Source organism: Dendropsophus ebraccatus, chromosome 9, assembly GCF_027789765.1.
Source record: "Dendropsophus ebraccatus isolate aDenEbr1 chromosome 9, aDenEbr1.pat, whole genome shotgun sequence".
Classification (NCBI taxonomy): Eukaryota; Metazoa; Chordata; class Amphibia; order Anura; family Hylidae; genus Dendropsophus; species Dendropsophus ebraccatus.
The window spans coordinates 115,458,579-115,485,862 of record NC_091462.1 but is presented as its reverse complement, the minus strand read 5'-3'; the positions used below and the strand labels follow the sequence as shown (position 1 = coordinate 115,485,862).

General features: G+C 45.9%; 1 protein-coding gene across 1 annotated transcript; it reads right to left on the bottom strand.

Moving 5' to 3' along the window:
* Window positions 1-745: 745 nt before the first annotated feature.
* LOC138801621 (up-regulator of cell proliferation-like) lies at window positions 746-21,449 on the bottom strand. Its single transcript, XM_069984635.1, has 2 exons — window positions 21,404-21,449; window positions 746-5,623 (listed from the first exon to the last, which is right to left on the bottom strand). Exons 1-2 carry the CDS (start codon window positions 21,432-21,434, stop codon window positions 906-908), a joined length of 4,749 nt encoding a protein of 1,582 aa, XP_069840736.1. The 5' UTR covers window positions 21,435-21,449; the 3' UTR covers window positions 746-905.
* Between the last annotated feature and the right edge of the window lie 5,835 nt (window positions 21,450-27,284).

Genomic DNA, 27,284 nt, shown 5'->3' with positions numbered 1-27,284 from the left:
GAAGTTATATAGCAAAGCAATATAACTTTTTAAAAGCAATATATCCACCCTAACCCTTTAAAGCGACTCTGTACCCACAATCTGACCCTCCCAAAACACTTGTACCTTCGGATAGCTGCTTTTATTCCAAGATCTGCCCTGCGGTCCGTTTGGCAGGCGATGCAGTTATTGTTATAAAAAAAAAAAACAAATTTTAGACTTGCAGCCCTGTGTCAAATTGGCGTGGCCTAGAGTGTCTATGCCCAAGCCTTGCACCGCCTCTCTGTCCCTCCTTCCCACCCTCCTCATCATTAGTAGTGCCCCTAGAACAATTTCTGCTATTCATCACCTGTGTGAACACTGCACATGAGCTGGATCGTTAATGCACCTGTGCGGTGTTGAGGTGATGAATAGGAAAAATCCTGCTCGGGGGCGTTCCTAGTGATGAGGAGGGCGGGGAGGAGGGATGGAGAGACGTGGCAATCCTAGGGCATACACACTCTAGGCCATGCCAGTTTGACACATGGCTTCAAGTTTAAAAGTTGTTTTTTATGACAATAACTTCATCACCTGCCGAATGGGGCCCAGGACAGATCTTTTACTAAAAGCAGCTATCCAAAGGTACAAGCAGTTTTTCTTTTTTTTTTTTTTGGGGGGGGGGGGGGGTCAGATTGTGAGTACAGAGTCGCTTTAAATAAATACCTAAATTCCATAACATAAAATCCAGAGTGGATTTACTCAAATCTAGAGTGGATTTACCCTAACAATTGGCCGATACTCCTGGGCCAGTGCTGTGTGCTTGCACCCAAGACTAAAATTTGCCAGCCAGCCCCTAAGTACCAGGTATATCATGTCTGTGAAGCTTCTATATACACATAATTATACATATAATTCTGTAGCTCTGGACATTTCCTACAGCTCTTCCGTTATCCGCTGATATTGAATGTTTCCTTTAAGCCGCGGAGGGCGTCTTCTTTTGTTATCTTCTTCCAGTCATCGGGCAGCTCAGCTGGTTCGGCATCATAAAGTTTAGCAAATTGTGCATTAAATTGGGCAAAAATGTATTTCCAGTAATCTGAGGACTGGATGCTGGGGTCGGGCTGGATGGCCCAGTCTGGATAGTAAGTACGATACTCTTTGTATGGATGCCATTTACCATCTGTGGCTGAATTTCTAAATCTAGCCAAAGACACAACTGACGTGGTGCAAATGTCTGTGACTAAGCGTTCACTTCCATCCCATCTGTATTGTCCCAAACCTTGAGGTCTGTGGAAAGATGCAAAGTGCTCCTGGTGATCAGCCCCTCCGGCCTCACAGGGGACGCTACAGAACGGACACTGATGTCCACATCCAATCATCATTCTGCACAGCTCGTCCTGAGGCTTCAATTTGAGTTTTGATAGTAAAGATGTAAAACTCATCGAGGTCACATATGACTGGACCTGTTGTTTTGTCAAATCAAGAAACTGCTGAATATCAGATGAGAACTGATCAACTTTAACCTTGTTTTTGAAAGAAATAATTTGCATTGCCGTCTGTGAAATAACCAGCTTTTCATTTAACTTCTTCTGAATATTTTCCAAGAACTGAGAGATGTCTTCACTCCTCAGAATTGTGTCTTCTCTAAGAACGTCTTTCACGTCATTGCTGACGGACCTGATGAGATCTGCCTGTAATGGCTCCAGAGCTCCTGGCGTCTGATAGGTTGCTGTGATTTTATTTAGGATCCAGTCTTTTGAAAACATTTCATAATTACTAATATATTGATCATAATTCCATATGGACATTTCATCCAGTAGGACCTCCAGAAGATTGTACTGGAAAAAGCTTCTTTGTTTAAATATTTGGTTGTTTGGACCATGTAAAATGTCATCAACCATCATCCTGCCCAGATGATCATAAACATATTGGGTTATTGCCGGGGTCAGACACTTTTCACAGAACTGTTTGCCTCGGTTTTGAGATTCATCTTTTGCTTTAAAAACATCAAGAAATACATTCAGGTAGTCAGGCTTTAGGTTGTCCATGCAGGTTTTGGGATCATTAGCTTCAATAAACCTGTCATGTATCTGTTGAAACCTCTCACATGCCCTTCTAAAAATGAAGAGCTTGATGTCCAGCTCAAACTGTACTGTGAAATGAAGACTTTTGGACTCTTCACCATTAAGCTTTGTATTGATCATCTGCAGAATCTCCTGGCAGTAAGTGTCGTCATAGTCCTCAGTGGTGTTCTCCTTCTCAGTGACGTATCTGTCACACATCGCTATCAGTGAGGTAGCAAACTCTCCAAGTATTTTATATGGTTTATCACTATTTACAAATAGTTTCTTCACATATTCTGGAAATATTCTTTCCCACCAAACTTTGTCAAAATGAGTTGTATCAACCTTAAAAGTAGTGGATTGTTCTGTTAGATTTCCCACAGCCAGCAGTGTTCTGTTTATATCGGGTCCTTTCTTGCTCATGTCCTGTCTAAGTTGGCGGAGAATTCCATCGCTCACGTTACACCTCTGTAATTTCTCTATTTGTAGATTTGACAGCGTCTTCTTCCACATGGCATTGAATTCAACTTCAACTTCTCCATCACTTAGCTCGTTGTTCTTCTCTCTGCAGGTTTTTAAGAGTTCATTGATTTTCTCTTCAATTAATACCTGGTATTTTTTCTTCATATTCTGAATCTTTAGGTTTCCTTTTTGTATTGAAAGTGTTTTCTCATACTTGTCTATGGCGTTTCTCCTTAGTTCTCTTCTTAGACTTGTGACACTCTTCCTAAAATCTTCAGAATATTTTTCTATCAGATTAATGTTTTCTGAATCACTTTCAAAGTATTTCTCTACCAGGTCGAGCATTTTTTTCTCCTCATCATTTAGAAGCTGATCAAGATCCTGGATTGTCTCTTCTCTGTTTTCATCACAATTGTTAGTTGGTTGATTCTTAATGTTTGTTTCTTTTCTCACTGCCCATTTATGAACCTCTTTGGTGAAACTCCATTCCCACATAGAGAACTGCTGCGACAACTTATTATAAGCTTCAGCCACCAGGCTGTTCCTGAAACTGAAGATGAATTTCTCATGTTTGACTGCAGTCCACAAACTTCTCACCCATTTACAGAAATCAGGTATTGTTGAAGCTTTTCCTTTCTGTTTTTTAAAGAATTCTAATAGATATTTTTTCAGCTCAGAAACGTGTTCACTGTATCCTGAATTCACAGGAGCCATTGGTGGGACCCCCTGCCACAGTCCGGGAATGTACCAGTTGTGTTTGTGAAGGTCGTAGTCCATGACATCACTGAATTTGTCAAAGCCGCTTCTCTTTTCCATTTTTGCAGCTACTCTTGTCATTTCATCAAATTGTTCTAGAAGTTTCTTCCTGTCTCTCATATTCTTGTCATGAGCGGACACATCACTCACATTCTGATGGACAAACTGACAATTGGGTCTCTTTCCAATTTCTTTCATTCTTAGAAATGCATGGACCACAATTTGTAATATATCTTTCATCTCAGTGGTGTTCTCCATGGCCATATTGACTATTGTGATGTCACTCAACCCAACCACTAATGTGGCCAACTCATTGTCATGTTCATAACTATCATCAAGAGAAGACAATTCAGGAGCTTTTAACCCTTCCGTATCAATCACCAGAATAAATTCACAGCCAATCTTCTCCTGAAAGTTCTCCTGCACTTTAATAAGAGTCATGAAGGCTCCTCGTGTGCATCGCCCACTGGCCACCGGGAACTGTAGACCAAACATGGTGTTCAGGAGCGTGGACTTTCCGGTACTCTGCACTCCCAGCACAGTTATCACCCTCATCCTACATCGTCCTCCAGTCTTCCTATCCAGCTCAGTCAGGACATCTGTTATCCACTTTAAGGGAATGTTGGAGGCATCTCCATCAATCAGCTCCAATGGGAACCCATCCAACAGTAGATCAGCGGCAATGCCTGGGAGGTGACTGAACTGTTTAGATGCATTTCTTACTGTGTAATATTCAGCTTCGTAGAACTGGCCTAACTCTCTGAGAAAATGCTCGATCCCTAATGAACTCTCTGCGATTCTCTTATCAAGCTGCTTGAGTTCTTGGTGGTTGGCCGATGCATCAGGATTGTTGCATTTCTTTTTATATTCATCCTGTAATCGGGATAAATTTGTTCTTGCAATGGAATCGAGTTCAGATTTCATCCACTTAAGAAAATGTTGTTTCTCATCTTTAGACAAATGAGTAATTGCATCTATAAATAACGCCATGGCTTCTGGGAGACCGTGCTGATTTTGTTTTGTGTGGAGTGATTTCCGTCTCTCTCTTAGCTTTGACACATACTTTTGTTGATTTTCTTCTCCTTGTTTTGTCATTCTGCATACTTCCTTTTCTAATTTAGACAATTGTTTCCACAGATCTCCCTGTAGGGTCAGGCTTTGTTTCTTAAACATTTCTATGTTTGTTATCTTTGAGGTAATATTGAGGGCATATTGTCTTGTTTTCTGCAGTTCAGGAGAAGCTTCATCTAAGCTGATAAGTTTAAAAGCTTGTTCAGCAACACTCTTTAGTATTAACAGTTTAGGATTATTTTGTAATTGACTATTGATGATTTTTTGAATCTTGTTAATGAAATTTGCATCATTCATGGTGGATGGTTTTAGTATTACATTTGTTTTCTGAATCCTTAGAAGTGGAATTAGCTTTTCTATGTGTTCCCTTGTCTCTGGGTCCACAGCTTTGTCCTTACCTGGAGTTACAATGAAATAAATCTCGGTGTCATTGGGATTGCAGGATGATAGTAATCGGAGTTGTCTCTCACATATACTCTCAATGAATATAAAAATGGTCGATGAGATGCGAGTGAGAAATGTGAACTGTTCCCAGTTGGTCTCCAGGTCTCCTCGTAAATTGGCCACAGCAATGGGCTCTGAGAAGACATCAGATTTCCCACAAGGAAAGTACCAGGACATCTCCACCAGCCCATCAGATATCTTCCTCTCTATGTTCCCTCCCTCCATGTTGTCATGTATGAAGAAGTCATGATGTTGTTGAGCTGGGTTAAGAACCTGGTTTAGTACTTTAGATTTAGATAATTTATTTGTTCCCATCCTGACGAAAGAGAAGATCGGCATCTCAATATTCACCACGTTATCTTCTCTGAACCCCTTACTGTCTGCTAGAGACTCAGGTCTCCATTTCTTCACAATGTCTCTCATTGCCCAAAGCATGAAGGTGAAATCAGGACCATCACCGGGAGGAAGCAAGAGGGGAACAGCAAACTGGCACATGGACATTTTAGTTACAATTTCTTGCTGAAGACATTTATCTGAGCAATGGAGAACAGCGCACAGAACATCCAAGGGGTGAATAGATTGCGCTCCATTATTTTCAATTGTACTTTTAAAGAAATCAAATGGATTGTCATCATCTACACTTGATCCCACATTTGACAGATCATTTTGAAGTTCAGTTTTTCTTGCCTTTCTGTCCAATGCTATTATATTCATTAGGAAGTGCTGAGGGAGATCGGCTGTGATTTTAGGCTTAAAATGATTTAGATTCTCTTGACCAATGCTCAGAACATCGCTTAGGGTCAGCTGTGAGTTATTGTAGTTCTCCATTCCGAGTTCAGCCAAGAGGCCCTCAAAAGGTCTTGTTTTGCCTATAAAGAGAATAAAATGTAGCCATCAATAAAGTTTGAACATAAAATGAAGGTATAAAATACATATACAAATTCTATTGTCACAGTTTTTTTACTCTTAAAGTGTACCTTATGTAATAACTTTCAAAATCTAAATCAACAGTATACAGTGGGGAAAAAAAGTATTTAGTCAGTCACCAATAGTGCAAGTTCCACCACTGTAATTGACACCATAGGTAGACCTCAACTATAGGAGACAAAATGAGAAAACAAATCCAGAAAATCACATTGTCTTATTTTGTAAGAATTTATTTGAAAATTATGGTGGAAAATAAGTATTTGGTCAGTAACAAAATTTCCTCTTAATCCTTTGTTATATATCCTTTGTTGGCAATGACAGAGGTCAAACGTTTTCTGTAAGTCTTCACAAGGTTGGCACACACTGTTGTTGGTCTGTTGGCCCATTCCTCCATGCAGATCTCCTCTAGAGCAGTGATGTTTTGGGGCTGTCGCTTGGCAACACGGACTTTCAACTCCCTCCAAAGGTTTTCTATAGGGTTGAGATCTGGAGACTGGCTAGGCCAATCCAGGACCTTGAAATGCTTCTTACGAAGCCGCTCCTTCATTGCCCTGGCGGTGTGCTTTTGATCATTGTCATGTTGAAAGACCCAGCCACGTTTCGTCTTCAATGCCCTTGCTGATGGAAGGAGGTTTGCACTCAAAATCTCACGATGCATGGCCCCATTCATTCTTTCATGTACCCGGATCAGTCGTTCTGGCCCCTTTTGCAGAGAAACAGCACCAAAGCATGATGTCCCCCTCCCATGCTTTACAGTAGGTATGGTGTTTGATGGATGCAACTCAGTATTTTTTTTCCTCCAAACACGACAAGTTGTGTTTCTACCAAACTGTTCCACTTTGGTTTCACCAGACCATAGAACATTCTCCCAATACTCTGGATCATCCAAATGCTCTCTAGCAAACCAGACGGGCCCGGACATGTACTGGCTTAAGCAGTGGGACACGTCTGGCACTGCAGGATCTGAGTCCCTGGCACTGGCGTAGTGTCTTACTGATGGTAGGCTTTGTTACATTGGTCCCAGCTCTCTGCAGTTCATTCACTAGGTCCCCTCGAGTGGTTCTGGGATTTTTGCTCACCGTTCTTGTGATCATTTTGACCCCACGGGGTGAGATTTTGTGTGGAGCCCCAGATCGAGGGAGATTATCAGTGGTCTTGTATGTCTTCCATTTTCTAATTATTGCTCCCACAGTTGATTTCTTCACTCTAAGCTGGTTGCCTATTGCAGATTCAGTTTTCCCAGCCTGGTGCAGGGCTACAATTTTGTTTCTGGTGTCCTTTGACAGCTCTTTGGTCTTCACCATAGTGGAGTTTGGAGTCTGACTGTTTGAGTGTGTGCACAGGTGTCTTTTTATACTGATAACAAGTTTAAACAGGTGCCATTACTACAGGTAATGAGTGAAGGAAAGAGGAGACTCTTAAAGTTGTTATAGGTCTGTGAGAGCCAGAAATCTTGATTGTTTGTAGGTGACCAAATACTTATTTTCCACCAAAATTTGCAAATGAATTCTTACAAAATGTGATTTTCTGGATTTGTTTTCGCATTTTGTCTCTCATAGTTGAGGTCTACCTATGATGTAAATTACAGACGCCTCTCATCTTTTTAAGTGTGAGAACTTGCACTATGGGTGACTGACTAAATACTTTTTTTCCCCACTGTATGTTAAATTAAGTTTGCAATATACAGTCATTTTTTTTTTGTTATCATGCTGTAAAACAAAGCTATAACTACCAGTAATCCAGGTCCAGTCTCCTAAAGGCAGATATATAACAGCTATACTTACTGTATCCAGGTTCAGTCTCCTGAATGCTGCGATATAACAGCTACACTTACTGTATCCAGGTCCAGTGTCCGGAATGCTGCTATATAACAGCTATACTTACTGTATCCAGGTCCAGTCTCCTGAAGACAGCTATACTTACTGTATTCAGGTCCAGCCTCCTGAAGACATGGTATATAGCAGCTATACTTACTGTATCCAGGCCCAGTCTCCTGAAGCTTATTGGTCTTGTGCTGGTTGAAAAAACAGACAGAACACATGAAGTCCCGGCCAGTACAGAGAGACACGGCTTAATGTGTCTGTCATTTAAATGGCTGCCTTCTCTGTGAGTGCAGATGACCAGGGAAACACGGGACTTCCTGTGTTTAGACTTTAAAAAGAGAACATAGGAAGTGCCGTATTTTCCATGATAACTAAAAAAAAAAATTCAAAAAAAAGAATTTATATTGCAAACTTGCTTTCTATCTACTGTTGATTTAGCTTTTAAAGGTTTTAAGACTGCAATGTTGCATGTGACACAGATTTAATGAAGATAAATAGTAGAGATGAGTGCAATTCAAGATCACGCCAACAGCAAGGTGTACAGTAGTCCACAAAGACACAAGGAAACCCAAGGTAACCTCCCTCTTAGATTGTAAGCCCTGGCTTGTAGGGCCCTCTCATTCTTTCTATCAGTTCATCATTGTCTGTTTTATGTTCGTTGTACCTGTGTTTGTGTTATATGTGGTTTGAGCCCTAATGTATGTGTGTGTCCACATCAGCCGGGAACCAAGGGTGCTTTAACCTCTTAATGACCGCTGATACACCTTTCCATTAACCCCTTCGCAACCAAGGCCGTAACTGTACGCCCTTAGTTCGGTAGGGGTGTTCAGAGTGGGGCCGCGCGTCGACCCTGCTCTGAACCGCCGCGATCTCGGGTGTTATTAATAGCCCGGGACCGCAGCTATTATCGGGCGCGGTCCCACCACTGTGCCAGCTAATGAGCCATTTAGATGCAGTTGTCAAGGTATATAGGAGGACCCCAGGGGGATCAGTGCTGTGTATATAGACGTCCCTGTTCCACCAGCAGCGGGGTAAAGCTATGGGGAGTCCCTGCGCCCCAACTTATGCTAACCTGTACCTCGGCTGCTGGAAGGATCGGGTCGTCTTCGGAGAGGAACTGCTGGAATGGTAATGTCATATTGGCCTATGGCTGAAGTTCATGGACGTCTTGATTATATGGACGTCCACTGTAGAAAACTTTAATAGATTTGTGGACTGTCTGAATATGAACCAATTAGGTCTCAGATTTACTCAAACAATAAATGCACGGGAAGTGATCTTTCTTGACCTTAAAATACGGATTGATGAGCAGGGTCAACTTATGAGTACAGTGTATAGGAAAGAAACGGCCACGAATTCCATCCTCAAATGGGATAGCTGCCACCTCAGATCCCTTAAAACCGGGATACCGGTGGGGCAGTAGTTGCGCATTCGTCGCAACTGTTCCACACGAGCAGAATTCAAAGAAAAGCAGGAGAATTACGTGATAGACTTCTTAGAAGAGGGTACCCCAAAAAGTTGCTCAGAACAGCCTATTGGAAGGCACGACAAAGGGACAGAAACGAGCTGCTGTTATCAAAAATGGAGAATTCGCTGGAGAATATGAATAAGGAAATGGTAACACGCATAATAGGGACGTACGATGAGAAATCGGTCTATGTTAGACAGATATTGGCACGATATTGGCAAATACTAAAATCAGACAGAATGATCTCTCACCTTATCCCCAATCACCCTCAGATTATATATAGAAGGGGGAGAAATTTGAGGGATAGACTTGTTCACAGCTATTTACCAGGAAAAGAAAATGGAAGAGTACAATCTGAAGAAAAACCAAAAGGAACTTTTAAGTGCAGACATTGCACTATGTGCAAATACATTAAACAGAGTAAAACATTTTCACGTATAAGCACAGGAGAGTCATATGAAATGCGCAAATTTGCAGATTGTTCCACAGCAGGTGTATTGTATTTGCTTACATGTGCATGCCCTAAAGGATATGTGGGCAAAACGTTCAGAACTCTACGCAAAAGACTCAGTGAACACGTAGGGGATATTAAGAACAAAAAGGGAAACACCAGTGGCACTACACTTCACAGAGGTGCATGATGGAAAAAGTGATGAACTGAAATGATAAGTATTGGAAGTGGTTGAGCGAACCAAACGTCCATGGGACTACAACAAACTAATGCTGCAAAAAGAGGTTCAATGGACGTTTAGATTGAATACAGTGAAACCAGAGGGCTTGAATGATTTCATCTCATTTATGTGCTTTAAATGAACTATAATGAATCTTGAATAACTTGTTGCTTGCTAATAAATAAATTAATAAATTTTAAAGTATGTAAGGCCGAACTGAAGTATTTGCCATACGCCGAGTTATAAAATAACAATGGACTAACCTTTCCCAATTAACCACTTGATAGCTGAATCCTGGAGAGAAGTTGAAATGGGAGTCAGAAGTGAGACCTGGAACGCAAGTGCGTTCCAGGTTACGTCACAGAAGTAAAGTATCAGAGTCACATGACCGGGACTCAGACAGGAAGTTGGATCTCTCTATGCTGGTGATAGCTTGAGGAGTACCTCAGTGGTTGAGACAGGTGTCAATCAAAAGGGAGGCGGTACTACGGGCTAGATAAAAAGAAGCTAAAGTGAAGGAGTTTGTGTGCGGCCATCATCAGTGTTGTGCACATGCATATCCTGGCAAAGAATCTTATGGACAGACGAGCGAAACAAGCCCCTGATGAACAATCTCACAGGAAACCGCACTATTTTCTGCTGTATCGGGACTGGGGCATCGGCGCTGCCTAAGCAGACGGTGCCTTTGACTGACGGGGCCAGGGTTTAGAGGAGGGCACTAGGTTCCTGCCGGGCTAGGGGCATTTCTGATTGGCTGGGGGGCGGGCTCACCCGGAAGTAGTATAGCGGGGCCCGGAAGTCACGTGCCACTCGCCCCCAGCGTCCGGCACCAGAGAAGACCGTTGCTCTGTACCATGGCCGAGGGTGATGCCGTGTTGGCCCGTCTCCAGGAGAGGATCAGGCTCGAAGGGGTCGCGTGGCTCGCTCCCCTGGGGAGTTCTGTTCCCCTGCCTGATGACCCGGCGGTGCCGCGAGTCTCCCGCCCGCAGCGCAGGGCGCGCGCTCCTGCGCGTCTTAGTCCCTCTCCTCCAGCAGCTGTACGTCGGGGTAAGGGAAAACGACCAGCGAAGGGCTCGCGGGGGGAAGCGGATGCAGGTGGGAGGCATGTTTCCGCGGCGGTGCGCGCGGCGGCGTCTCGCCGCGCACGTGAGGCCGAGGCAGTGGTGGCCGGCAGCGCGTCGGCATCGGGGCGCCGTGGGTCGGCGGATGCCGCCGCATTAGAGCCTGCACCTGCGGTTAGTACTGCGGGTGCCCGCAGGTCCCCCGCGCTCTCGTCCTCAGCAGTAGCTGCTCAAAATAGCGCTCCTCATGCGGTGCAGGATCCTCCCCCTCCTCCTCAGAGTCGTTTGGCGCGCTGGTTCGGGCGCCGAGCGGCTCCATCCAGCGCGGTAGCGGCCCCGCCCCCTCCCCCCCTGGTTATTGCAGGGCCCTCTGAGGATTTTCCTCCTGGGGAACTTAATCATGGTGACAGTTCCGCGTCGGAATTTTTCGACGCGGATCCGTCTCCTATGGCTCCAGCCAGGTCCTCGTTCAGCAGCCGCCACAGGTCGGGAGGAGATACTGGGTCCAGGCGTAGCAGGCGTGCATACGACGCGCTAGATCCCCCCTCATCCTCTTCCTCAGCTAGCTCGGTGTCTACTGCTGGCCGCAAGCGGCACAGGCATCGCACATCACGCTCCAGGGCCACCTCTCACAGATCCTCCTGCAGAGGCTCGGGTGCACACAGACACCAGAAGAAGCGCTCCCGTAGGTCGCGCAGGCGGTCCTCTTCATCATCCTGCTCCTCATCTGGCGATTCCTTTGGGAGCCCTCAACGTCACCGCAGGGCCCACGGCCGTGGACGTTCAAGGCGGAACGGCGGAGGGCCGGGGCTTGAGTGCTCCTCCTCTCGGGGGTCCACGGTAGCCTCTGCCGCGCCAGCTTTTCCGCAGCCTTCAACAGCCGTCCCAGGTCCAACGCCCGTGCGACTGTCCGACGGTGAGTTATCTTGCCTTCGGGCATGGTCTAATACTCCTCAGGTTGTTAATTCTGTTGATTCTGAAGTTATTTCAGTTCTGCGTGGTGTTTTGGATAAATTTGTTAAAGCGCAGACTGTCCAGGACAGATCTTGTGCATCTACCCCAGCGGAGGAATCTTCTCCGGCTGCGACGGCTGGTTTTTCTGGTATGTTAATGAAGGTTTCACATTTTTGTGGCGTGGCGCCCTTAGGTACCCATTTATCTCACGAGATTCGTGCAAAAATATTATCTAACGAATACGTAGATATATGGGCGCTGGTATCAGTAGACCATCTGACGGTCGATAAAGAAAAAAGGTTTGATAAAACGGAGGATAAAAAACAAAAAGTGGCTAAAACTTTTGGGAATTGGCTGCAGGCCTTTTCCATTTTCGCTGGTATTTTATGTACTAAATACCCAGCAAAAGCGTCTGATTTGTTTACATACTTAGATACTATCTACTCTGCTCATAAGTTGCACGGGTGTACAGCGTGGTGGAGGTATGACGAGGAGTTTAGAAGGCGTTTGGCTCTGCAGCCCGAGATAGGGTGGGCATCAAAAGCAACGGATGCGTGGATACAGCTGATGATGTCTCAGCAAAGGCCCCCCTTTCCTTCCTTGGCTGCTTCCAGTAGCTCCTCAGCGGGAGCAGCCAACAGAAGACCAGGAGCTTGTTGGCTCTTCAACGAGGGCCATTGCCGATTTTTCTCCTCCTGTCGTTTTAAGCATGAATGCTCCATATGCGGAGGAGCTCACACCGCCCTCCGTTGTTTTAAGAGAGGTAAGACGGTTGGGCTCAGACCGTCAGGAGCGGGAAAATCCGAGGACGCCGGTGAGCGTGGTAAGGATGCTCCCGTGGCTAGAACGATACCCCATGAGGCGGGAAGCAGAGCTCCTCACTGAGGGTTTTTCCGAAGGTTTCTACATACCTCACATTCATGGTTCCAGTTTACAGTTTGTTGAGAATCTAAAATCTATCAAGGACAATCTCCAGGAGGCACAGGACAAATTGGACAAGGAGGTTGCCCTGGGGCGTATGGCCGGTCCTTTTACTGAACCGCCCCTGGACAATCTCCGTTTCTCTCCATTGGGTTTAGTTCCCAAAAGAGAGCCTGGTAAGTTCAGGCTAATACAACATTTGTCCTTCCCTCCAGGTGAATCGGTTAACGACGGCATTGGCCCGGAGGAGGCGGCGGTCTCTTACGTGTCCTTCGATAAAGCACTGCTTTTGGTTGAAAGGGCAGGCAGGGGCGCACTGCTTGGAAAATCGGATATTGAGTCGGCTTTCCGCCTCCTCCCGGTTCGTGCCGATTGTTTCCACCTTTTGGGTTGTCATTTAAATGGTCACATATACGTCGATATGTGCTTGCCGATGGGATGCTCGATTTCCTGCCGCTATTTTGAAATTTTTTCCTCTTTCCTTGAATGGGTGGTCAGATTTGAATCGGGTTTCCCATCGGTATTCCCATCTCGACGATTTCCTTTTTGTTGGCCCAGCAGGTTCAGAGGTGTGCGCACATATCATGGTTACGTTCAGGTATCTAATGAAAAAATTTGGCGTGCCTGTGGCGGAGGACAAAACGGAGGGTCCCACAACAGTTTTGTCCTTTCTGGGAGTCCAGATAGACACGGAGCGTATGGTAGTTTTGCTCCCACCGGAAAAATTGGCAAAACTGTTGTCGGCCTTGGATGCATGCCTCCAAGTCCAAAAAGTAAGGTTGAAGCAGTTGCAGTCTTTGCTGGGTCTCTTAGCTTTCACCTGCAGGATTATGCCGATGGGGCGGGTGTTCTCTCGTCGGCTGTCCATGGCGACGGCTGGGGTCAGACACCCGTCCCATTTCATCCGGTTAACCAGGCCATTGAAGGAGGATTTGAGAGTATGGAGGGTTTTTCTGCAGGAGTATGACGGCATTTCATGTTTCAGGGAACGCGAGATGAACAGCCGGGATTTGCAGCTTTTCACTGATGCGGCTGGCGGCCACGGTTACGGGGCGATTTTTGCCGACCGTTGGTCTTCGGAGCCCTGGCCTCAGTCGTGGCAGCAAAAAGGACTGACAACAAATATGACTTTATTGGAATTGTTTCCCATCATTGTAGCCCTCGAGTTGTGGGCGGCTTTGATGGCAAACAGGAGGATCCGTTTCTGGACGGACAATATGAGTGTAGTACATGCAGTGAACAACTTGACTTCGTCCTCCCTGCCGGTTTTGGCCCTGTTGAGGCGCTTAGTTTTGAAATGTTTGCAGTTTAACATTGTCTTTAGAGCAAAACATGTTCCAGGTGAGGAAAATAGCGTGGCTGACTCTCTTTCCCGTTTTCAGTGGAATCGTTTCAGGGCTCTGCATCCACGAGCGGCGCAGGAAGGAGAGCCATGCCCGACGTTCCTCTGGGACCTGGTGGAGACCGAATGAGACCTCTGCTGCAAGCAGCCCTGTCGGAGGCGACGTGGTCTTCACATGGTAAGGCCTGGGCGGAGTGGTTGGGATGTGCAGCCGGCCAGGTGTGGTTGACGCAGGAGGTTTGTAACGCAACCACATGGGCCTTCCTAGAAAAACTTAGGGTGCAGGGTGCTTCGGCTGCGGTAGCAAAAAAGAGACTAGCTGGAGTCTCTTTCATGTTGCGCTTATGGGGTTTACACGATGTTACAAAAGATCTGGCGATACAGCTAGTACTGCGAGGTTGGAAAAAGGAAGTGGGCAAGAGGGATGCTAGAAGACCAATCTCGTTTACCTTATTGCAACAATTATTGGGGTCACTTTCTGGTTTGTGTTCATCTCCTTATGAGATTCGACTTTTCCATGCCGCGTTTAGTTTGGCATTCTTTGGGGCCTTGCGGGTGGGTGAACTGGTAGCTGCTTCTCGCTCCGCCCCGCCAGGCCTGCGGATCTCTGACGTGGTAGTTTTGTCAGATTCCTTGAGGATTTTTATTAGGAAGTCCAAGACGGACATCTATGCCAACGGGGCATGGTTGTCGGTCTTCAGTCTCCAGGGCCCCTACTGCCCGGTTGGCATAGTTCGCCAGTACAAACAATCCTTGCCTCCTTCTGCTTCCTCGGCCCCCTCGTCGCATTTCCTAGTACACGAGGATAGGTCCCCGTTGACGAAATTCCAGTTTGTTTCCATGCTAAAGAAGTGTTTGTTTGTGGCCGGTCTCAATCCTACCGAGTTTGGGACACATTCTTTCAGAATAGGTGCGGCCACAGTAGCTGATTCTTTGGGCATGCCGGGGGAGTCGGTAAAACGCATAGGGAGATGGGCATCGGATTGTTATAAACGGTATGTGCGTCCAAATTTGTTGTGTCACTAATCTCTTCTTTCCGTCTCCAGGTCAGCATCGGCCGGCAGTTTGGATAGTTGGTCATTCCTACATACATAGAGCTGCACAGAGGGCTTCATGTCGACCTGGAGGGCTTCAGTTGGGTTTTGCGCAAGCGGATGTATCCTGGAGAGGAGTTGGGGGTTTGAAATGGATACGGGTTCTGTCCGAGGTTGTTTCCATCAGCAAGTCAGTTCAAGGCCCGGTAGTTCTTTTAATTCATGCTGGGGGTAATGACCTTTGCTCGGTCCGCCTGGCCGAGCTGATCTCTGTTGTCAGATCTGACATGTTGCGTATGGTTGATTTTTTCACTGATTGCATCCTGGTATGGTCGGAAATAGTACCGCGAGTGGTTTGGAACGGGGCTCGGAACCCCGGGGCAATAGAAAGGGCCAGACGGATATTGAACACTAGAGTGTCGCGGTTTGTTCGTGCTAAAGGAGGTATAGTCATCAGGCATAGACAGCTGGAGGGGGACAACCGTCCTTTAATGTTACAGGACGGTGTCCATTTAAACGACATCGGGCTCGACATATTTTTGTCAGGTTTGCAGGATGCCATAGAGCGTGGCCTGTTTACTTTGGCCAGTGGGGGAAGGTGCGCAGTGTAGGTGTACACTGCCCACCTGGTGGCGGGGGGAAGGACCTTGCGGTGGTTGACGGAGAACGGTCGGCGAGGCACCTTGGCGCACCAACGAGGACATGCCCACCGCAGGAGCGGTGGCCTGGCATGCAGGTAGCCTCGCAAAGAAGATAGCGCAAGGTCCTTTTTCCTTCCCTATTGTTATGTCTTTATTGTTTTAATTTGTTAGACAAATAAACAAGCTGTGGCCTTCCCCCACGCATCAAAGTAGTGGAGTTTCTTGTCTTTAATTATTACTATTACAAGTATCTGTGGTAATTTGGTCATGGTAGTGTCCAACAAAGGGGGTGCGGTTACCGGCAGTCTAAGTGACAGCAGTGTTTTATGCTTATCTGCTGCCACTGGGTTTGTCGATGTGCAATCATCATGAGTATTGCTTAGTGTATCCAATACACGCAAATTGGGTGCTATAGCATCCTGAGCAAATACTATTAGTGCATAATAGACAATATTGGCCGTTGCATGCAGCCCTTGTATTTCCTTGCACATTTTCAGAATAGTATCTTTTTTCAGGGATTGATTTTTATTGCACCTTGTTATTGTTCAGCCTTTTAACTAAATCAAATAAAAGTTTTATATTTTAATACCACTGGGGAAAGTTAGGTATACATCTAGGAAACTAGAATAATATATACAAGTATGAAATAAAAGGCATATTTTATATTTCCTAATCATCAGTGATTATATATAGACGTCCCCCACGGGGTTGAGTGCTGTGTATATAGGGGTCCCCCAGGGGAATCAGTGATGTGTATATAGGGGTCCCCCAGGGGGATCAGTGCTGTGTATATAGAAGTCCCCCAGGGGGATCAGTGCTGTGTATATAGGGGTCCCCCAGGGGGATCAGTGCTGTGTATATAGGGGTCCCCCAGGGGGATCAGTGCTGTGTATATAGGGGTCCCCCAGGGGGATCAGTGCTGTGTATATAGGGGGATCAGTGCTGTGTATATAGGAGGCCCCCAGGGGGATCAGTACTGTGTATATACGGAGATAAGTGCTGTGTATATAGAAGCCCCCCAGGTGGATCAGTGCAGTGTATATAGGAGTCCCCCAGGGAGATCAGTGCAGTGTATATAGGAGTCCCCCAGGGGGATCAGCGCTGTGTATATAGGGGTCCCCCAGGGGGATCAGTGCTGTGTATATAGGGGTCCCCCAGGGGGATCAGTGCTGTGTATATAGGAGGACCCCAGGGGGATCAGTGCTGTGTATATAGGAGGCCCCCAGGGGGATCAGTGCTGTGTAAATAGGAGGCCCCCAGGGGGATCAGTGCTGTGTATATAGAAGGCCCCCAGGGGGATCAGTGCTGTGTAAATAGGAGGCCCCCAGGGGGATCAGTTGTGTGTGTATATAGGAGTCCCCCAGGAGACTTCTAATTACTGTGTACAGAAAAAAAAGGTTTTTCATTAATACAAAATCCCTTCCCCTAATAATTTATATCACCCCCTTTTCCTATTTTATTAATAAATAAACATATTTGGTATTGCCACGTGTGTAATCGCCCAAACTATTAAATTATCACATTCCTGATCTCACATGATAAATGGTGTAAGCAAAATTGCGCATTTTTGGTTGCATCAAATCCAGAAGAATTGTAATAAAAAGCGTTAAGGTCGCATATATGCAATCAAGGAACCGATAGAAAGTACACACCAGGGCGCAAAAAAATGAACCCTCACACAGCCCCATAGACCAAAGGATAAAAGCGCTATAAGCATGGGAATAGATACATTTTAAGGAGCATTTAGAATTTTAAAAAGGTTTTAATTTTTTAAAAGCCATCAAATAAAATAAAAAAGTTACATATCATTGTAATGGTACTGACTTGAGGAACATAGATAACAAAAAAAACTTTTGCAATGTGGAAGGCTAGCACAAAAGGACTGGGTGTGTGTGTGAAAATGCTGGTGAAGGCACAAGATGCGGGCAAGCACGTGGAGAAACAGTGCACGCATCCAGCAGCGAGAGCAGGTGGTCAAATGGATAGCGGATCACACTTCAAGTTACCTGTCCACCACCCAGTCATCCACACAGTCCAGTCTCGTTTATAGCCAAGGACTCCAGAAACATCACTCTAAACCTTTTTCCTCCCAACCTGCCCCATGTTACCATCCCAGTGATCCCACCCTTGCCCACTCCCAGGACCTTTTCTCGGGTCCTTTTCTTCAACTGGACTTACAAGTACTGCAAGAATTGCAGGAGCTACTTGTGTACTGATGCCCAAAAACTGGAGCATCCACCATCTCCTGGTAATTTTGGTGGTGTGGACCGGCAACTTGGGTGTCAAATCATGAGCGGTGATGAAAAGACACAGTTGGCAGTAAGGGAGGCTGTTGGTATGTCCAGTGGGCAGGAGAAGGAGCAAAGTGAGGAAGTGGAAAAGGAGGTGGTGGAAGACGAAGTCACTGACCTGACCTGGCCAGGTGTCATGTCTAGCGGGGCAAGCAGTGGAGATGCTGAGGCTTGTGCAGCACCACAAAAGGCAGGAAGAGGCAGTGGGGTGGCCAGAGTCAGAGGACAGTCCATACAGAGAAGGCAGGCTGGAGCCAGCAGGGCCACAGCTCCTCCCCGTAGCAGCCCCTCGCGCAAAGCTCCCCTGGCATAAAACGGCACTTGGAAGCCAAGCACTGGACTGAGAGGGAGAGAGTCAACAGACAACAACCTGCACCAATGGGTGCCGCAAGAGTAGGAGAGGCTTTCTATGAGAATCCCTCCAGACAGTTCCTGACTCGGCCAGAGATGTCAGCAGAGCACTGTGTCAGACTGAAAATAAAACATTTCCTGTAAGACATACAGCAGTTTATAAGTATGGGAAGACTGGAGATTTTTAAATAGAAGTGAATTACAAATCTATAACTTTGACACTTTGGTGAAATTGAAAAAAAAAAAAAGCATTTTGTTTATTTGGGGGGTATTTGTTTTTACGCCATTCGCCCTGGGGTAAAACTGAAATGTTATATATGTCTGTAAAGTCGTTACAAATAAAACGTTATGTATAACTTTTCTTGTATCTGATGGCCTGTAAAAAATTTAAACCATTGTTAACCAATATATGTTCCTTAAAATCGCTCCATTCCCAGGCTTATTGATCGCTTTTTATTACAATTTTTCTGGATTTGATGCGACCGAAAATGCGCAATTTTGCACTTTGGGATTTTTTTGCGCTGACGCCGTTTACCGTGCGAGATCAGGAATGTGATTAATAGTTCGGGCGATTACGCACGCGGCGATAGCAAACATGTTTATTTATTTATTTACTTTTATTTATAATCTGGGAAAAGGGGGGTGATTCTGACTTTTATTAGGGGAGGGGGCTTTTTATTGACAACAACACTTTTTTTTTTTATTTTACACTTATACTAGAAGCCCCCCTGGGGTTAGGGTTATTCCCCCCTGGGGGACTTCTAGTATATACACTTTGATCTCTCATTGAGATCTTTGCTGTATAGATATACAGCAAAGATCAATGAGATCGGCACTCGTTTGCTTTCGGCTGCTGCAGCCAAAAACAAACGAGTACCGAGCCGGGGTCGGCGCCATCTTGGAGCGGACCCCGGTCGGCAGCAGGTACAGAGATCGCTCGCTCCTCCGGGACAACGTCCTGGGAAAGCGATCTCCTCCACTAGACACCAGGGAAGCGTTGGATCCGGTAAGATCAAAGATGACAGCTGCATCTGATTACCTTATTAGCGGGCATGGCGATCGGACCATGCCCGCTAATAGCCACAGTCCCGGGCTACACGCGGCACCCGGGATCGTGGCGGTTCAGAGCGGGGTCGCCGCGCGGCCCCTGCTCTGAACACCCTTACCGACCGCGGGGGGATATTTAGGAGTTAAACGGACCCTGATTTGCCAGGGCTACTGCACTTGCTCTGTCTTCGATACTCTTTGAGGCTGGGTTCACACACAGTATATTTCAGTCAGTATTTGGTCAATATTTTGCAACCTCAACCAGGAGTGTATTAAAAGCACAGAAAGGCTCTGTTCACACAATGGTGAAATTGAGTGGATGACCGCCATATAACGGTAAAGAACTGCCATTATTGTAAAACAACGGCTGTTGTATTGAAATAACAGCAAATATTTGCCATTAAATGGTGGCCATCCACTCAATTTCACCATTGTGTAAACAGAGCCTTTGGCTTCGTTCCCACTGAGGAAAACTAGTAGAATTCTGCAGCGGAATTGTCCGCTGCGGAATGCAGTTAGCCTTCCTCTCATAATGGGAGTCTATGGGAGGCGCACGCTCCTGCTTTGTCCGTGCTGAAGAATGAACATGTTCATTCTTCAGTGCGGACAGAGCAGGAGCGCGCGCCTCCCATAGACTCCCATTATGAGAGGGAGTCTAGACTCCCATTATGAGAGGGAGTCTAACGGCATTCCGCGGCGGACAATTCCGCTGCAGAATTCCACTAGTTTTCCTCAGTGGGAACGAAGCCTTTCTGTGTTTTCACCCACTCCTGGTTGAGGTTGCAAAATACTGACTGAAATATACTGTGTGTGAACCCAGCCTAAGGGTGTGTTCACATGTACAGGATCCGCAGCAGATTTGATGGCGCAGATTCAAAGCAACTCAAATCTGGGCCATCAAAGCACCCTAAATGGTTAAAAGTGTGATCATTCAAATTCCAGGGCCTCTTAGCCCAGTGGGTTTGGTCCTGTGGCATTGGGGTCTCGGGGCCATTCTGTGCTCCCCCCTCCCCTGTTGTTGCTTGCTTTGCAGGGTTGGCAGTCAGGTCAAATTTGAAAAATAGGCCCTGGGCATTAAGGCCAAAACAGGCTGTAGAGGCAAAGGGGGGGTGGTGGGGGCGGGGTAACAGGCTGCAGAGGCAAGGGGTTAGTATATCTTTTTTTTTTTCCTATGGGGGGAGTAAGGTGTAATTTTTTTGTACCATGATCCGTACTTTCTATCGCTAACTTGGGTGCATACATGCAACTTTTTGATACATTTTTTATTCCAAGTTTTCTGGATTTCATGTGGCCAAATATAAGCAATTTTTCACTCCTGCCCCCCGTGACAAGTGCCTAGTCAGAACCCCTAACACCTAGCTACCCCAGCTTACTGCAGAAGGAGATGCAGGAAGGATTGGTGGGAAGGCTGTAGTGGAGGAGGACGACAGAAAAAGAATACAGAAGAAGGCAATGAAGGGGGACCCAGAAGAAGGCTGCAAAGGAGGAGGACAGCAAGGACCAGAGGAATATTGAAGGGAAGGCTGAGGAGAATGACACCAAGGGAGGGACAAAATGAAGGCTCGAGAAGAGAAAACATCGAAATTAACCTATAAAAAAAAAATTGCTCTATTCCAATGCCTATAACGCATATGTACTGCATTGATCTATGTAATCAGCACTCGATTACTACTGGCTTCTGGAGCTTATAGTAAATGACTGCTGAGCCGGGATCAGTGTCATAGTGTCGCTGAGGCCCGGCCAGAAGAGTGATTGTCCCTTGACGGCTAATAGCCACGTGACCCCTCTCTAAACCCCCCTAGCGGCACCAAGATGTACACTTATGTCATGGGTTGTTAAAGGGTTAATGTAGAATATCAGTAAACTGATCCAGGATTAGAGAAACGTGGCTGCTTTCTTCCAGAAACAAAAGTGAATGGAGCCGAGTTATAATACCACACACACAATCTGAGGACAGGGGTGGTGCTGTTTTTGCAAGAAAGTAGCTGCGTTTTATCTAACCCTGGATAACCTGTTGTAATTGTTAGGTGTGAGTCTGTATACAATAAGATGGAGATCCTCTGAGGTTTGTGTGATGGGAGCATACACATTATTATATAATACAGGCAGGATACTCACTGTCAAGGAGATGTTGGGAAACCTCAGACATTCCTGGAAATCTGGGAATCACGTTCTCTAGATGATCAAGGAACGTCTGGCAGCCTCTTCTCTATATGTATCTGGTCTATAAGATTCGGAGTTTTCTTCGCTTCACCCCGATCTCTGTATGTGTGATAGGAGGGGGAGAGAGTTCACTTCTTTTACGAATCCGTCCACATCCGCTTCAAACACCTCAGTTAGTTTCCCTCCTAGACGATTTGCTGCTTATCAACCTGTGAAAAATTCAATCTCCATTAGGCTGTGTTCACACATGCATTCATATTGCATCTTTACTGCATCATTAAGTTATAATTATTAATTTTTTAATTGCCGTCCTTCATTGCATTATCCCTTCAATGACCAGACCCAAAATGACCCAGTGGACCGCGGCAATTTTCATTTTTGTGTTTTCGTTTTTTCCTCCTCCCCAGGGGCGTAGCTAGGGGTTCAGCCTAGGGGGGGCGAGCAAGTCTGAGTGGGCCCCCAACCGATTATGTTACCCAAAGGGAACCTCACTTAACAACAATGCTTTCTAAATAATAAAGGGTATATTCTGCTCCATTACTCATAGTGAATTAAGATAAAGAGCAGTGTTAGAGGCTTCTACATTTACATATATAGACACATAAAATGAAAGAGGTTCTTCAGGATAAGAAAAACATGATTGCTCTCTTCAAGAAAAAAAAAAAACACCACCCCTGTCTTTATCTTGTGTGTGTGTGTGTGTGTGTGTGTGGTATTGAAGCTCGGTTGCTTTCCACATGTTTCCACATGTCCAGCTCCCCCTGTTTCCACATGTCCAGCTCCCCCTGTTTTCACATGTCCAGCTCCCCCTGTTTTCACATGTCCAGCTCCCCCTGTTTTCACATGTCCAGCTCCCCCTGTTTCCACATGTCCAGCTCCCCCAGTTTCCACATGTCCAGCTCCCCCTGTTTCCACATGTCCAGCTCCCCCTGTTTCCACATGTCCAGCTCCCCCTGTTTCCACATGTCCAGCCCCCCCAGTTTCCACATGTCCAGCTCCCCCAGTTTTCCACATGTCCAGCTCCCCCAGTTTTCCACATGTCCAGCTCCCCCAGTTTTCCACATGTCCAGCTCCCCCTATGTCCACATGTCCAGCTCCCCCTGTTTCCACATGTCCAGCTCCCCCAGTTTTCCACATGTCCAGCTCCCCCTATGTCCACATGTCCAGCTCCCCCTATGTCCACATGTCCAGCTCCCCCTGTTTCCACATGTCCAGCTCCCCCTGTTTCCACATGTCCAGCCCCCCCAGTTTCCACATGTTCAGCTCCCCCCTTTTCCACATGTCCAGCTCCCCCAGTTTTCCACATGTCAAGCTCCCCCTGTTTCCACATGTCCAGCTCCCCCAGTTTTCCACATGTCCAGCTCCCCCTGTGTCCACATGTCCAGCTCCCCCAGTTTTCCACATGTCCAGCTCCCCCTGTTTCCACATGTCCAGCTCCCCCAGTTTTCCACATGTCCAGCTCCCCCTGTGTCCACATGTCCAGCTCCCCCAGTTTTCCACATGTCCAGCTCCCCCTGCGTCCACATGTCCAGCTCCCCCTGCGTCCACATGTCCAGCTCCCCCTGTTTCCACATGTCCAGCTCCCCCTGTTTCCACATGTCCAGCTCCCCCTGTTTCCACATGTCCAGCTCCCCCTGTTTCCACATGTCCAGCCCCCCCAGTTTCCACATGTTCAGCTCCCCCCTTTTCCACATGTCCAGCTCCCCCAGTTTTCCACATGTCAAGCTCCCCCTGTTTCCACATGTCCAGCTCCCCCAGTTTTCCACATGTCCAGCTCCCCCTGTGTCCACATGTCCAGCTCCCCCAGTTTTCCACATGTCCAGCTCCCCCTGTTTCCACATGTCCAGCTCCCCCAGTTTTCCACATGTCCAGCTCCCCCTGTGTCCACATGTCCAGCTCCCCCAGTTTTCCACATGTCCAGCTCCCCCTGCGTCCACATGTCCAGCTCCCCCTGTTTCCACATGTCCAGCTCCCCCTGTTTCCACATGTCCAGCTCCCCCTGTTTCCACATGTTCAGCTCCCCCCTTTTCCACATGTCAAGCACCCCCCCTTTTCCACATGTCCAGCACCCCCCCTTTTCCACATGTCCAGCACCCCCCCTTTTCCACATGTCCAGCACCCCACCCCCCTTTTCCACATGTCCAGCACCCCACCCCCCTTTTCCACATGTCCAGCACCACCCCCCCTTTTCCACATGTCCAGCACACCTCTGTTTTCCACATGTCCAGGTCGGCCTTCCCCTGTTCTGTGTGCAGCAGCAGCAGTCATAGGCGGCCGTCCGGCTCCTATGCTGTTCAGCAAGTGACTGACCTGGTGCGAGCGCGGGAGACGGAACCCAGAGGGACAGCGCCGCGCCGGAGGTGATTGACAGGTGGGCGGCGCACGTACCAGCAGTGGTGCGCTGAGGCCATACGCAACCTCAGTGCACCCGATCAGCTTAAGATGGCGGCGGCCGCGGCGGAGTGACATGGGGGGGCAGGGCCGGACTGGGACTGAAAATCAGCCCTGGCACTCACACCCCTCCAGCCCACATACCATATCACACTTAGGTCATGTTGTGTTGTATTTCAACTCATTTTTATTTACAGAAATGGTGCCAAGTCTATCTATCTATCTATCTATCTATCTATCTATCTATCTATCTATCTATCTATCTATCTATCATCTATCTATCTATCCATCATCTATCTATCTATCCATCTATCTATCTCCTATCTATCTATCTATCTATTATCCATCTATCTATCTCCTATCTATCTATCTCCTATCTATCTATCTCCTATCTATCTATCTATCTCCTATCTATCTATCTATCTATCTATCTATCTATCTATCTATCTATCTATCTATCTATCTATCTATCTATCTATCTCCTATCTATCTATCTCCTATCTATCTATCTATCTCCTATCTATCTATCTATCTATCTATCTATCTATCTATCTATCTATCTATCTATCTCCTATCTATCTATCTATCTCCTATCTATCTATCTATCTATCTATCTATCTATCTATCTCCTATCTATCTATCTATCTATCTATCTCCTATCTATCTATCATCTATCTATCTATCCATCATCTATCTATCTATCCATCTATCTATCTCCTATCTATCTATCATCTATCTATCTATCTACTGTATCTATCTATCTTCTATCTATCTATCTATCTATCTATCTCCTATCTATCTATCTATCTATCTATCTATCTATTATGCAACAACAGGTTACAGCAGTGATAATATATATAAGTAGGGTCCTAGGGAAATTTGTAGGATATGTAAAATAATATTACACATTTCCTGTATAATGTTAGCACTGGTAAGACAATTTTCTATGCATGATAATACTGTATATCTCTAAATAGCTATTATAGTTACCAAAAAACACCAGTATACAGGAAGCGAATATCATCATTACTGTTACTGGCCAATCTATTATAAAGAGACTGATACTACCATTATTACAGTATACAAGTAACAGATAATACCTCAACACTATGGCCACTACCATCATTACAACAACATGACTAATACCACTATACTGTCACTGAATAAAATCCACTACACGAACACAAGTAATACCAATAAAAGGAGTATACACAGGACAAATAATACCATGACCACTGCCGTCATCACCATACAGTGACTGGATAATACTGCTGTACTGTCTATAAATAATATTCCCTTTATAGCACCAGTATATAAAATGCAATATTCTACCTCAGCATTGACTAGAGATGAAGTTCAGAGAATTTGGGTTCATGTGAACCTGAACTTACTGTAAGGTCACTCATCTCTAGCAGTGACCAAATAGAGGTAGAGATCCAGCTATACAAAGGATCTACAGACCTTAAAGGGGCAGTCCACCAAAAAATAATTTCTTTCAAATCAACTGGTGCCATGAAGTGCCAGAGATTTGTAATTCACTTCTATTAAAAAATCTTAAGTCTTCCAGTACTTATTAGCTGCTGTGTGTCCAGCACGAAGTGGTGTTTTCTTTCCTGTCTGACAAAGTGCTCTCTGTTGCCTCCTCTGTCCATGTCAGGAAATGTCCAGAGCAGCAGCAAATCCCCATAGAAAACATCTCCTGCTCTCCAGACTGGAAATAATACAACTTCCTGTTGGGCATACAGCAGCTGATAAGTACTGGAAGGCTTGAGATTTTTTAATAGAAGTAACTAACAAATCTCTGGCACTTCATGGCAGCAGTTGATTTGAAAGAAAATTTTTTTGGGTGAACTACCCCTTTAAGAGTGTGTTCACACATAAAGGATATGCACCAGATTTGATGCTGCAGATAGCTTTGTTACTCAATGACGGAAAAAATGTGTTCATCCGCAGCTTCATAAAATTCAATGGCTTTATTCAACGTCACAAAACATAAAATAACAGGTGATTTAAAAGACACGCCGACGCGTTGCAGGGTGAGAACCCCTTAATCATCCCCATGATTAAGGGGTTCTCACCCTGCAACGCGTCGGCGTGTCTTTTAAATCACCTGTTATTTTATGTTTTGTGACGTTGAATAAAGCCATTGAATTTTATGAAGCTGCGGATGAACACATTTTTTCTTATCATGGATGATTCGGGCTGCGGTCTCCAATATTAGTACCCGCGAGCTTCCACATCACGGAGATCCACACATCAGGTGAAGCAAGACTGAGTGGGTGAGCTGACAACTCTTTTCCTGTTCTATTACTCAATGACGGAACCCGATATCAAATCTGCTGCAGATCCTGTACGTGTGAATGCACCAAAAAAGTGATTATGCATGATTGTGCAGTTACATCCAGTGACTTACAGGAGGCGTCTTCCTACATGAATCATAAGTGACGTTCTTGGTAGTGAAAGTTGTCTGTTTTTTCCTTTTCTTTTCATCTGGCTCATCCCATCATAAAGATTTCTCCAGCCATGACTCTTCTCCCCAGAATCTGCGAGACAAACACTTTAGGCTCCACGTTCTAGCATCATCCTAACCTTATACCTCATTATAACCTTATATTCCCCATTGCTTTACACAGTAACAGTGCCCCCTCTGTGCTTCCACATAAGCAGTCAGGCCCAATATGTGCCTCCAAATAGTAGTCAGGCATATAGCCCCCCACACATAATATAGATGCCCTGTGCAGTCCCACATAATATAGGCCCCCCACATAGTATAGCCCTTCCCCCTGTGTAGCGCCCATAGTATATCCCCCTTTGTAGCCCCCGCATAGTATAGCCACAACATATTATTCCCCCCTTCTTGTATCCCCCAAATAGTATAGGTCCCTGTGTAGCCAGCCCCCACATAGTAAAGTCACAACATACAGGGATGTCACTCAGTATATGCACAGTATACGGGGATGTCACTATATGCACAGTATACAGGGATGTCACTCACTATATGCACAGTATACAGGGATGTCACTCAGTATATGCACAGTATACAGGGATGTCACTCAGTATATGCACAGTATACAGGGATGTCACTCAGTATATGCACAGTATACAGGGATGTCACTCAGGATATGCACAGTATACAGGGATGTCACTCACTATATGCACAGTATACAGGGATGTCACTCAGTATATGCACAGTATACAGGGATGTCACTCAGTATATGCACAGTATACAGGGATGTCACTCACTATATGCACAGTATAGGAGGATGTCACTCACTATATGCACAGTATACAGGGATGTCACTCAGTATATGCACAGTATACGGGGATGTCACTCACTGTGTAGCCAGCCCCCACATATTTCCCTCCCCCGATAGTATAGCCATAACATATTATCCCCCCCCCCAGTGTAGCCCCCCCCCCACATAGTATAGGTCCCTGTGCAGCC

Excerpts from the sequence above, each read along its gene's own strand:
- LOC138801621 (XM_069984635.1), bottom strand. The coding sequence starts at position 21,434 with ATGTCTGAGGTTTCCCAACATCTCCTTGACA. Across the intron at positions 5,624-21,403 it reads TTCCCAACATCTCCTTGACA|GCAAAACAAGACCTTTTGAG; the intron begins GTGAGTATCCTG and ends TTCTCTTTATAG.